At 42.8% G+C, this 13,074-nt stretch overlaps 1 protein-coding gene across 1 annotated transcript in view; it reads right to left on the bottom strand.

The window, feature by feature from the left end:
- The window catches only part of itga9 (integrin, alpha 9), a 425,264-nt gene that overhangs the window by 287,993 nt on the left and 124,197 nt on the right, over positions 1-13,074 (bottom strand). The window contains exon 15 of the mRNA XM_073052451.1: positions 4,413-4,570. Coding sequence (XP_072908552.1) covers positions 4,413-4,570 — 158 coding nt within the window. The remainder of the gene's footprint in view (positions 1-4,412; positions 4,571-13,074) is intronic.

Raw genomic sequence — 13,074 nt, 5'->3', positions numbered from 1 at the left:
CCACTTGAAGGACTCTTCATCTCACACTCTTGATATTTATTGCTTATTTATTATTATAAGACCATAGAAATAGGAGTCCATCGAGTCTGTTCCGCCATTCAATCATGGCTGATATATTTTTTTTTAATCTCGTCAACCCCAGTTCCCAACCTTCTCCCCGTAACCTTTGATGCCATGTCCAATCAAGAACCTATCGATCTCTGCCTTAAATTCACCCAATGACCTGGCCACCACAGCTGCATGTGGCAACAAATTCCACAAATCCACCACCCTTTGGCTAAAGAAATTTCTCCACATCTCTGTTTTGAAAGGGCACCCCTCTATCCTGAGGCTGTGCCCCCCTGTCCTAGAGTCTCCCACCATGGGAAACATCCTTTTCACATCTACTCTGCCTCGGCCTTTCAACATTCGAAAGGTTTCAGTGAGATCCCCCCTCATCCTTCTGAACTCCAGCAAGTACAGACCCAGAGCCATCAAATATTCCTTGAATGATAACCCTTACATTTCTGGAATCATCTTCATGAACCTCCTCTGGACCCTCTCCACTACCAACACATCTTTTCTAAGATGATGGGCCAAAACTGTTTACACTACTCAAGGTGAGGCCTCACCAGTGCCTTATAAAGCCTCAGCACCGCATCTTTGCTCTTGTATTCTAGACCTCTTGAAATGAATGCTCACATGGCATTTGCCTTCCTCACCATCCACTCAACCTGCAAGTTAATCTTTAGGGTGTTCTGCACAAGGACTTCCAAGTCCCTCTGCATCTCAGATTCCTGGATTTTCTCCCCATTTAGAAAATAGTGCGCACATTTATTTCTACTACCAAAGTGCATGACCATGCATTTTCCTACATTGTATTTCATTTGTCACTTTCTTGCCCATTCTCCTTACCTGTCTAAGTCCTTCTGCATCCTACCTGTTTCCTCGACACTACCTTTCCCCCCACCAATCTTCATGTCATCTGCACACTTGGCAACAAAGCCATCTATTCCATCATCTATATCATTTATATACAGCATAAAAAGAAGTGGTCCCAACACCGACCTCTGCGGAACACCATTAATCACTGGCAGCCAACCAGAGAAGGATCCTTTTATTCCCACTAGCTACCTCCTACCAATCAGCCAATACTCTAACCAGATTAGTAACTTTCCTGTAATACCATGAGCTCTTAACTTGGTAGGCAGCCTCATGTGGCACCTTGTCAAAGGCCTTCTGAAAGTCCAAATATACAACATCCACTTCATCCCCTTTACCCATCTTACTTGTAATCCGACAGGATTCCGAAGAATTCCGACAGGTTCGTCAAACAGGATTACCATGCTGATTTTGTACTATCTTGTCCTGTGTCACCAAGTACTCCATCACCTCATCCTTAACAAATGACTCTAACAACCACTGAGGTCAGGCTAACTGGTCTATAATTTCCTTTCTGCTACCTTCCTCCTTTCTTAAAGAGTGGAGTGACATTTGCAATTTTCCAGTCCTCTGGCACCATGCCAAAGTCCAATGATTTTTAAAAGATCATTTCTAATGTTACCACAGTCTTTACTGCTACCTCTTTCAGAGCCCTAGGGTGCAGTTCCTCTGGTCCAGGTGTCTTAAAGCCTTTCAGCATTTTGAGCATCTTCTCTCTTGTAACAGTAACTGCACCCACTTCTCTTCCTTCACACACTACATCAACAATTATTATTTCCCTCTTTTTGTATCTGCACACTTGTTGTCTTTTGCACTGGTTGTATACCCAGTTGGTGCTGCCTTTCATTTATTGAGTATGCCTACAAGAAAATGAACCTCAGCGCTGTATATGGTGACAGATATGTACTTTGATAATAAATTTACTTCAAGCTTTGTGCACTTCTATGACATTATTAGCTTTAGCCTCCTGCTCTTTCTCCACTGCACTACAACTCTTTTCCTTTTCAAGTACAAACAGTAATCCCTTTATTGAAAGATGTTTTTAATCTGCTGCCACTATCCATCCTTATAGGAGTCCAGATTTCAACACTTTGCTGCATAAATGGACTCCTCCACCTGGTGCTATCATCAGTGCCTTCGCTTCAACATTATGACAATCTACAAACTTCTCCTCATTCCTACTTTATTGTTATCTAAGATTTTAGTTGTGTAATGCTACATACATTAATGGTGTATTCAGACTTGTGTCTGTAACAGTCCTTGGTGCTGAAATCTAAATGATGTAACATGATGGTGCCCTCTGCAAAATTCAGAACAATAAGAGAGTGGACTTCATTTTACTAATACTAAAGCAGGCATGAACAATTAAATCAAGATCTACGTCAGTGTGGGACATTTGCTGTTCATGGGCTTTGCCTGCATGATAGAAGTGTTCATCACAAAAAACACAAAAACAAGTTTCCAAAATCACATTACCCACACCTTTATTTCCAATAAAATTCAACCACTCTCTTTATGAGCACGAGCTATTATTACAGAATTGCAGGGTCCACAACTCATGGATGATAAGTTTCTGCTCATTGCTTGCCCAACTACAGCTAGAGAGTAGAATCTGATAAGAGCAGTTACACTTAGCATAATGGGAAGTGGTATTGATTAATGAAGGTGTGATGAACCCTGCTAAAGATTGAAAACCACTTTTGCTTTAAATGGGTGAACCACTTACAGACACTTGTTCTAGTTTCACCAGCAACATGAAAGACAAAGGAAGTAGGCGGTGTTGTGAATAGCGAGGAAGGTTATTTGAAGTTTCAGCAGTATCAGATGAAAAGTTGGGCACAGTGGTGGCTGATTAGAATTTAGCTGTGACAAGTGTAAGGTAAAGCTGCAGTGGAGTTGTCAGAGTCTACAGTAAGGATATTGAAAATGAGAGGGCATAAGTTTTAAGTTAAAAAGTAAGGACTTTTAAAGGGGATTTGTGTTTTTTTTTAAAAACAGAGTGGTTGAAATAGTGAATCATAGAGTACCACAGCACATAACAGGTCTTTTGGCCCATCTAGTCTATGCCAAACTATTATTCTGCCCAGTCTCATCAACCTGCATCTGGACCACAGCGCTCAATATCTCTCCCATCCACATACTTCTCCAAACTTCTCTTGAATATTGAAATTGAACTCAAATCCAACACTTCCACTGACAGCTTGGTCCACATTCCACTGAAGTGCCCCTTCATGTTCCCCTTAAACATTTCACCTTTCAACCATAACCCATGACATTTGCTTCAAGTCTCACCCAACCTCCGTGGAATAGCGTCAGTCTTGTGCCAGTATTTAGCCTCAGATGGAGTTTACCAGCCACACTGGGCTGCATTCACAAGGAACACGACTCTGGCAGAGGAAATGCATCCAGTGGTAGTCGAGTCCGTACGGGAGGTGGAGAGGTGAGAGGTAATATCTGGAACTTACTGTCAGAGGTGGTGGTGGAACCAGATCGAACCACTATGTTCAAGAACATTAAGCCAGGGGCTTAAGTAGGTACAGTCATGGTATGTACAAATGCAATTTGTCTGGATGGCAAAGATTCAGCATCCACACAGCAGGCCATTCCAGTAGATCCTCAAGAGATACCATACAGAATGATAAATACAAGTGCTTAAGTTTAAAAAAATTAAAAACTATAGGTATTAGTGGTTAAGCATTACCCCAACTGTTTCCATGGCAATGCCTATATTCCCATCTCAGATGCTCCTATTACACTGCTCTAATCCCGGAACAGTCACCATCGGACCTGTGTCAGCCCAGTCACTCGCACAGCACTGCCCCCGCCCCATCCGGCAGGGCCAATCACTCGCACAGCACTGCCCCCGCCCCATCTGGCAGGGCCAATCACTCGCACAGCACTGCCCCCGCCCCATCCGGCAGGGCCAATCACTCGCACAGCACTGCCCCCGCCCCATCCGGCAGGGCCAATCACTCGCACAGCATTGGCCCTGCCTGTCCAGCACGGCCCAGTTGCTCTCTTGACACTGGCCCTGTCTTAGCCCTGTCACTCACTGGGGTAACCTGATCACTTCGTCTGAGTTATCAATTATGCAACCATGCCAGATGTAAATGGCTTTGATCATCTAATTCCAAATCCAAAGTAAATAGGGAGAAGACAAATAACAGTCGATAAATGAACAACCCATTTTGAAACAGCAACCTGCAGGTTGTCTGTGCAAACCAAAATCCGTCAGTGTAAATGGTGCAACCCAACAGATTCACGGTCCAGCAGATTTTCACAACACAAAGAAACCAGCCATGTGATCAACATTTAGATTGTTGCCCTCGTGCTATTGCTTTACTAGTTAACACAGACGCTGCATACAAGCTTATAATATCTGCAATTTTGCTTGTTGGTTCTCACTTTCATCTATTCAATAAAAACTTGATTTCAAAAGATAAAACAGAATTGAGCTTAATATGAAACAAAATTAGATAAAATATACTGACCTTGACAACAACAAAATAATGCTTGCAACTCTCCATCTTAGAGGTCAGCCCAATCTTCTCCGTGACCTGGCTCACTGGTTCGTTTGCACGGATGTAAACTCGGGTCTGTAGGCCTTTCTCTTTCTTGACGACATCTGCTGTCAGATTGTAAACCAGTTCTGCAACGAAGGAGTGAATTATTGAGAGTCTGGTACGGCATGTTGGTAGGTCATGTTTTTATGATACACACTGTTGATTTTTTGAGAGATGGGAATCCATTCAAAATAAAGCGTCCAGCTACAACAAATGCAGGAAGGCTGGATTCTGGGTAATTAGCTATGGCTGCATGGATCTGTATTTTTATAAGACCATAACACATAGAAGCAGATTTAGGCCACTCAGCCCATCGAGTCTACTCTACCATTTCAGCACGGCCTATCCATTTTCTCTCTCAACCCAATCTCCTGCCTTCTCCCCGTAACATTTCATGTCCTGACTTATCAAGAACCTATCAACCTCCACCTTAAATATACCCAGTGACTTGGCCTCTGCAGCTGACCGTGGCAACGAATTCTACAGATTCACCACCCTCTAGCCTAAGAAATTCCACCTCAACTCTGTCCTAAATGGTTGTCCCTCAGTTCTGAGGCTGTGACCTTTGGTCCTACACTCACCCAACTATAGGAAACATCTCTACGTATCCACACTCTCAAGGCCTTTCAGCATTCGATGGGTTTCAATGTGATCTGCCCTCATTCTTCCAAACTCCAGCAAGTACAGGCCCAAAGCCATCAAAAGCTCCTTTCATTCCCAGAATTATTCTCGTGAACCTCCTCTGAACCCTTTCCAATTTCAGCATCTTTAAGAGGTATAGGGCCCAAAGCTGCTCACAGTACTCCAAGTGAAGCCTCACCAGTGCCTTATAAAGCCTCACCATTACATCCTCGCTTTTGTGTTCTAGTCCTCTCAAAATGAATTCTAACATGGCAGTTGCCTTCCTCACCACCAACTCAACCTGCAAGTTAACCCTCAGGGAATCCTGCACGAAGACTCCCAAGTCCCTTTGAACCACAGATTTTTGAAATATCCCCCAATTTAGAAAATAGTCTATGCTTTTATTCCTTCTACCAAAGTGCATGATGATACACTTCCTGACACTGTATTCCACCTTCCACTTCTCTGCTTATTCTCCTAATCTGTCTGCAGACTCCCTGCTTCCTCAACACTACCTGTCCCTCCACCTACCTTCGTATTATCCACAAACTTGACCACATGGAATCAATTCCATCATCCAAATCACTGACTTACAACATAAAAAGAAGCGGTCCCAACACCGACCCCTGCAGAACACCACTAGTCACTGGCAGCGAATCAGAAAAGGCTCCCTTTACAATGATGCACAGTGATGAAACTGTTACTTCACCGCTTCAGAGCCAGGTTCAATTCTGACTTCAAGTGCTGTCCGTGGGGAGCTCTCCTGTGACCCTCTGGGTTTCAGTTTTTTTTCCCCCAGATCATGAAGGTTATTAATAAGTTAACTGATCACTTTATATTGCCTTCAGTGGACATGTACTGACATTTGGTGGGAGTTGTGGGAAAGTGGGAAGTATAAAGGTTGGGATTATTGCAAGTAGGTAATTGATGGTCAGAGTGGCCGCAGTGGGCCTTACAACTGACTCAGACAACTGTCCAACTTGTCTAGACTCAGCATTCTTCTCAATGTTCATCTTCAAAATCAAGTAAAACGCAAAGAGTTCTATATGGACTATAAGCAAAGTAATCTTCAGAAAGACCTTGAAATGGAAAGTTAGATCAAGTGTGATTTGGGGAGAGTAACAGAATTGAAGGTGAACTAAACAGACAGTAATGGTGCCAGGTTGGTTTTCAGACCAGAGGCCCATGACTAGTAGTGTTCCCCGAGGGTTTGGCACTAAGCTGACTGCTATTTGTCATCTATATAATTTGTTTAGATAAGAATGCACCAGGGATAGTTAGTAAGTTTGAAGATAATACTAAAACAGGTGGTATCATTGACAGTGAAAACAGATATCAGGATTTACAGAGGGACCTTCATCAGCTGGCTAAGAGGAATGGCAAATGGACTTTAATTCGGCCAAGTGCAGGTGTTGTATTTTGGGAAAACAAATCAGGGTAGGACATTCACAGTGCACATAGAGACCTGGGTAGTACTGTAGAAAAGAGGAAGCTAGGAATACAAGTACATTGTTCCCTGAAAGCTCAAAGTAAATTTTATTATCAAAGTACACACTGTAGATGTCATCATATACAAACCTGAGACTCATTTTCCTACGGGCATACTCAACAAATCTATAAAATAATAACTACAACAGAATCAACTAGGGTGTTCAGACTGCGGAAAACAACAAACTGCAAATGCAAAAAAGAAACAATAATAAATAAATAAATACATAAATACACAAATAAATAAATAAATAAATAAGCTTAAAATATCAAGAACATGAGATGAAGAATCCTTGAAAGTGAATCCATTGGCTGTGGGAACATCTCAATGAATGGGCAAGTGAAGTTGAGTGTAGTTGTCCCCTTTGGTTCAAGAGTCTAATGGTTGAGGGGTAGTAACTGTTCCTAAATATGGTTTTGTATGTCCTGAGGCTCCTGTACCTTCTTCCTGATGGCAGCAGTGAGAAGAGAGAGACTTCGGCATCGCAGGCAGAAAGGGTAGTGAAGAATGCTTCCGGTATGCTGGCCTTCATCTGTCACAGTATAAAATTGGAATACTATTGTTCCAATTATATAAAAAGTTGGTGAGGGTGCATTTGGAATACTGTGTTTAACTTTTTTGTCACCCTATTAAAGGAAAAACATAATTAAGCTGCAAAGATGCTGAGGAAATATATGAGGGTGTTACTGGGACTGAGGAACTGAGTTATGGAGGGAGCTTGAAGAGGGTGGAACTATCTTCATCGAACCATTGAAGAATGCGGACTGACCTTTTAGGTGTGCATAAAATTATGAGGAGCATAGATATGATAAATGTGCACAGTTCCTTTCTCTTGGGACTGGAGAATCAAAGACTAGAGGGCAAAGATTTAAGGTGAAAGGGAAGAGATTTTAAAAGAACCCAAGGGGCAACATTTTCCCAAGCAATCAATATATGGAATAAGTTAAGTGGTTGAGGCAAGCACGTTAACAACATTAAAAGGTGACTGGTTGTCTATCATCTCCAATGACAGTCAGATTTGGTGCAGTCCTGCTGTGTATTTGTTGGAGGCTGCAGAGTCCAAATTGCGAGTGACGTAGACGTCCTCAATGGCGCCATGACAACTGTGCTGGATCGGGAAGTGGAGCTGCTGCTACTGCTTCGTGGGGCAGCGACTGGCACTGCTCAGCATCTCTCTGCAGGTTGCTGTGAGTGGTTCTAACCAGGGCTCACCACCCACTCTGGTCTTATGCACTCCGTTCCAGTTGTTCTGGCACAAGTCCAGAGTGCGCACTGTTAGCTTTCACACAGTCCTTGATTCCTCTTGCCCAGTGAAAGCCCACTATATATTAGCTGCTTAGGGATTCGGGAATCCTCCATGCGTATGATATGCTCTGTCCACTGAAGCCGTGCTTTTACAATCACGGCCTCAGCACTCATAGACCTCTAGGTCTGTGACTTGGTACTGGCAATGGAAGGCAAGAATCAACCTCAGAATGCACATATGGAATCCCTCTAGCATTTTGAGGAGTCTTCTGTATGCGTCCAGGTCTCACATCCGCACAGGACACTGCCGAGGAAAACAGCTTCATACACTCTTAGTTTTGCGGACAGTCGGATGTCGTGCCGGCTCAACACACAAGGCTGCAGTCGACCCAGGCTCTGACTGGCCTTGCAAAGTCTGGTGCTTCCATGGGTACATGAAGAGAACAGGGTTTGGGGGGATATGAGCCAAATGCAGGCAAAGGGGATGAACAGAAATGAGAACCTTTGTCGGTATGGGCCAATCAGGCCGAAGGGCCTATTTCCAAGCTGAATGACTCCATGCCTCTAATTAAAAAGTCTTATAAACCACTCTTTAAAAAAAAACCTAGAACAACAAACTGAAAACAATGCAAGGTGCAACTATTTCCATCAGGACCCGACAGCCATTTCTCTGCAATGTTTCACACTGTGTCAGGTTCTGCCAACAAGCCCCTTCGGCAATGAACCGGGAACAGGATCATGATCCTTGCTGGGCACTGAGGCAACCCAACGTCAAAGTGCAACAAAAGAGTTACTGGTGAAGAGCAGCCAGCAAGCTCAGGACCTCTGTGTTAATGCAGAACTGGGAGGATTTCAAACAGGATTCCGGTTTTTTGTCATTTCCTCCAGGTGACAGCTTTCAGACTAAAGTAATGGTTTTCCCAGAAGGGCACAGCAACAAGGTCACAACAAATCACTTTTTTTGTTATAATTGGAATTTGTTCAATTCAAGGGGCTGTGTTTTGCTTTGCTTCCAGCCACCTTTATGCTTCTCAGCATTACCCTACACCATGTTTTTCAAAAGGCAAAGGCACATTCAGATACAACAGACCAGTTCAGAATCAGAATCAGGTTTAATATCACCAGCATATGTCGTGAAATTTGTTGTCTTTGTATGTATGTCTATATATTATATATAATATATACACACACACACACACACACACACATATATATATATATATATAAAATAGTTAAATTAAATAAGTAGTGCAAAGAAATAATAAAGTACTGAGGTAGTATTCACGGGTAAAATGTCCATTTAGAAATCAGATGGCAAAGGAAAAGAAGCTGTTCCAGAATTGTTGAGTGTGTGCCTTCAGGCTCCTGCACCTCCTACCTGGTATCAGAGAACCAGGGATGTCCTGGATGATGGGGATCCCTAATGATTGGTGCTGGCATTCTGAGACATTGCTACTTGAAGATGTCCTGGATACTGTGGAGGATAGTGTCTGTGATGGAGCTATAAGTTCACAAATCTCTGCAGCATACCTTGATCCGTGTAGTGGCCCCCCACCCCCATACCAGATGGTGATGCAGCCAGCTAGATGCTCTCCACAGTGCATTTGTAGAGATGTGAGAGTATCTTTGGTGACATAACAAATCACCTCAAACTCCTAATGAAATATAGCCACCATCGTGCCTTCTTTTAGCTGTATGGATATGTTGGGTCCAGGATTGACCATTCTTCTCCCTTACAGATGATCCCAATTTGAGTGCGCACAGTGGCAAATATTTCAATTTACTACGAGTTGAGGTGGCCTTTATATGGAGTCCTTCTATTCTTGCTCAGAAGAGCAACAGCAGTGATTGCCCTCCTGCCAGGATTAAACTCTATACTTAAATTGAACATTCTTAATTAGTTCCATTCACTATTTAGTAACCACAATCAGTGTTTGGATTCATCAAGGAAGATAAGAACTTTCCATAGTTTATTTTATTTAATATTACTTAAAAATATCCACAGTATATGATGTGTGATGAGTCATTTATTCCAATCCAAAGAAATATGATGCATAAAAATAGTAGCAGAGACATAACTATCCTGTCAATCAAATTTCAAATGAAATCCACCTTATGGTTGTTTATGTAACAGAAATTTGCCCTTACAAAATTCACAAGTCACTAGATAAAAATTGAGATAGGAGAAATAAAATAAGCTCTCATGGAATTTTTGGAAAAAATTAGAAAATAAATGAACACAGATTTTTGTCTTCCAACTGACATTTCTTCACACACGCGCATATGACATGGGTTTGTGACAGGTTCAAAGTTCACAGTACATTTATTATCAAAGTACGCATGCAGTTTACAACCCTAAAATTCATCTTCCCTACAGGCCGTCATGGAACAAAGGAACTAACCCGCCAAAAGAAAAATATCAAACATCAAACACCTTCCCCCTCATGTGCAAAAATATTGCGCAAATGGCATTATAAAAATGAGCAAAAATACAATATAAAACACAGAAGGCATATTTTAGTAGAGTTCAGCTTAGTGTTCATTATCTGCAGGGGAGGGGGAGGGGGAAGGGGATCACTCCAATGCAATCCCCAATACACAGAGGTAGCCCATTAAATTACAACATGCTGAAAGATAGCATGAGAGTATGTTTCATTCTAAGATAAAATGGCTTAGCTCTAGATAATTCAGCACAAAGGCAATTCTCTACTGCAAGTCTGAAACACGTTGTTGACAAGTATGGGCAGACGGCTGGTTACCAAGCATATGATGAGACAGCTGGACAGGTACAATAATGTCCAACAGTCTGAATACATATCTACGGGCCTTTTCCGCAATTGTGCAAATAGGGCAGGAACAGCCCTTCTGCCCCATTTAAAGTGAGTTTGGCTCAGCAGGAACAACCCAGGATATCTGACACTAGCGAGTGTCTTCTAGTACAGATCCTACAAGTAAACACATCATGTCCTTAGCAATGAACAGCATTGAGCTGTCCAACAGCTGATCGCAGCCCCAACACAAGCATCAACCACACCCCATCTCCACCTGTTCCAGGACAATCCACAAGGATTGCAGAGGTTCATCAAAGGTGTATTATAACATCTTTCTCCAAATACAAGGAAATCTGCAGATGCTGGAAATTCAAACAACACACACAAAATGCTGGTGGAACGCAGCAGGCCAGGCAGCATCTATAGGGAGAAGCACTGTCGACGTTTCAGGTCAAGACCCTTCGTTGGAACTAACTGAAAGGAAAGAGAGTAAGAGATTTGAAAGTAGGGGGGGGAGGGGGAAATCAGAAATGATAGGAGAAGACCGGAGGGGGTGGGGTGAAGCTGAGAGCCAGAAAGGTGATTGGCAAAAGGGATACAGAGCTGGAGAAGGGAAAGGATCACGGGACGGGAGGCCTCGGGAGAAAGAAAGGGGGGGTGAAGCACCAGAGGGAGATGGAGAACAGGCAGAGCGATGGGCAGAGAGAGAAAAAACAAAAAACTAAATATATCAGGGATGGGGTAAGAAGGGGAGGAGGGGCATTAACAGAAGTTAGAGAAGTCAATGTTCATGCCATCAGGTTGGAGGCTACCCAGCCAGTATATAAGGAGTTGTTCCTCCAACCTGAGTGTGGCTTCACCTTGACAGTAGAGGAGGTCATGGATAGACATATCAGAATGGGAATGGGAAGTGGAATTAAAATGTGTGGCCACTGGGAGATCTCCAAATGCCAGGAATGGAAAATAAATGCTAGCCTTGCCCTTGATGCTGAAGCAATGAAAGATGAAATTTGTATGAAGGTTGGTACAAGGTGCAAGTCGATGGGACTAGGCAGTTTAAATGGTTCAGCCTGGATTAGATGGGCTGAAGGGCCTCTTTCCTGCATTGTAGCTTTCAACAACTCCGTGATCAAGTACTTAGGAAACAGGAGCAGAAGTTGGCCATTCAAACAAAGCCCGGCCCGCCCACCATTCAACAAAGTCATGGCTGCACTACCTCATCCCTTCCTGAGCCAATACTGCAGTGTCCACAATAGTCTTTTTAATACTCTTTTTGATAATATATTATCAACTTTCCTCCTAAAATACCCGTAAAGTTCAAGAATTCACAAACATCCGGGGTAAAGAATACCAGAATATTGTTTCAAACGACCAACTTCTAAACTTGTAATGATATCCCTTGATTTGATGTTCTCCTGCAACCCTGTTACATCCCTAAAGGATAGTCCATGTTTCAATAAGATCTTCCCTCATTCTTCTAAACGTCAAAGAATCAATTAGGCCCAGAGAAAAAAATATGTTCTGTAGGGGACATCAAGGAAATGGCTTTGGGCTTCTATGCACTGGAATTCCGAAGAATGTGCGTGACCTCACTGAAACCTATCCAATGTGAAAGACCTTGATAGAGTGGATTTTGACAGGGTATTTCCTGTGGAGGGAGAGTCTAAGACTAGAGGACACAGCTTTAGAATAGAGGGGCGTCCTTTCAGAATGGAGATGAGGAGGAATTTCTTTAGCCAGAGAACGGTGAATCTGTGGAATTCATTGCTACAGACGACTGTGGAGGCCAAGTCAGTGGGTATGTTTAAGGCAGAGATTGATAAACTGTTGAGTGCATGAAGGGTTATGGGGAGAAGGCAGGTGATTGGGGCTCAGAGGGAAAATGGATCAGTCATGATGACATGGTGGAACAGACTTGATGGGCCAAATGGCCTAATTCTGCTCCTATGTCTCATGGTCTTGGAAAGGAGCAACAAGCTCAAGTCATGGGAAAATATTTCAGCAGAAAATGAGGGAAGATGGAATTCTTCCCCTAGATAATCTACGTTTACATGGTCAACTGAAATTTGTTTGGGAGTAAGTAAACAATGGGATTAATTTAAACTACAATTCAGTCATGATTAAATAAATGGAAAAATAGGCTCAAGGGTCTGAATACACTTTCCTTTTGGAGGAAGCAAAATGCAGATTGGATGACTGTCACATCAATTTTTGTATGTTCCTCCCACTCTAAACAATTTGTTTATGGCATCCTGACTGAAGAAATAACATAGAATGATACAGCACAGAAATAGGCCCCTCAGCCCACGATGCCTCTGCCAACCACAATTAAACTGAACTGATCTGCATGCATGATCTACATCCCTGTATTCCCTGCCTGCCCACATGTCTGTCTGTGCCTATTGAACACCACCAACATGTCTACTCCTGCAGCCACCATTCCTGGGCCCTACCACACCGATAA

The sequence above is a fragment of the Hemitrygon akajei genome, chromosome 1 (genome assembly GCF_048418815.1).
Source record: "Hemitrygon akajei chromosome 1, sHemAka1.3, whole genome shotgun sequence".
In the NCBI taxonomy this organism is placed as follows: domain Eukaryota; kingdom Metazoa; phylum Chordata; class Chondrichthyes; order Myliobatiformes; family Dasyatidae; genus Hemitrygon; species Hemitrygon akajei.
The sequence above is the reverse complement of the archived record's forward strand: the minus strand, read 5'-3'. Positions and strand labels throughout refer to the sequence as shown.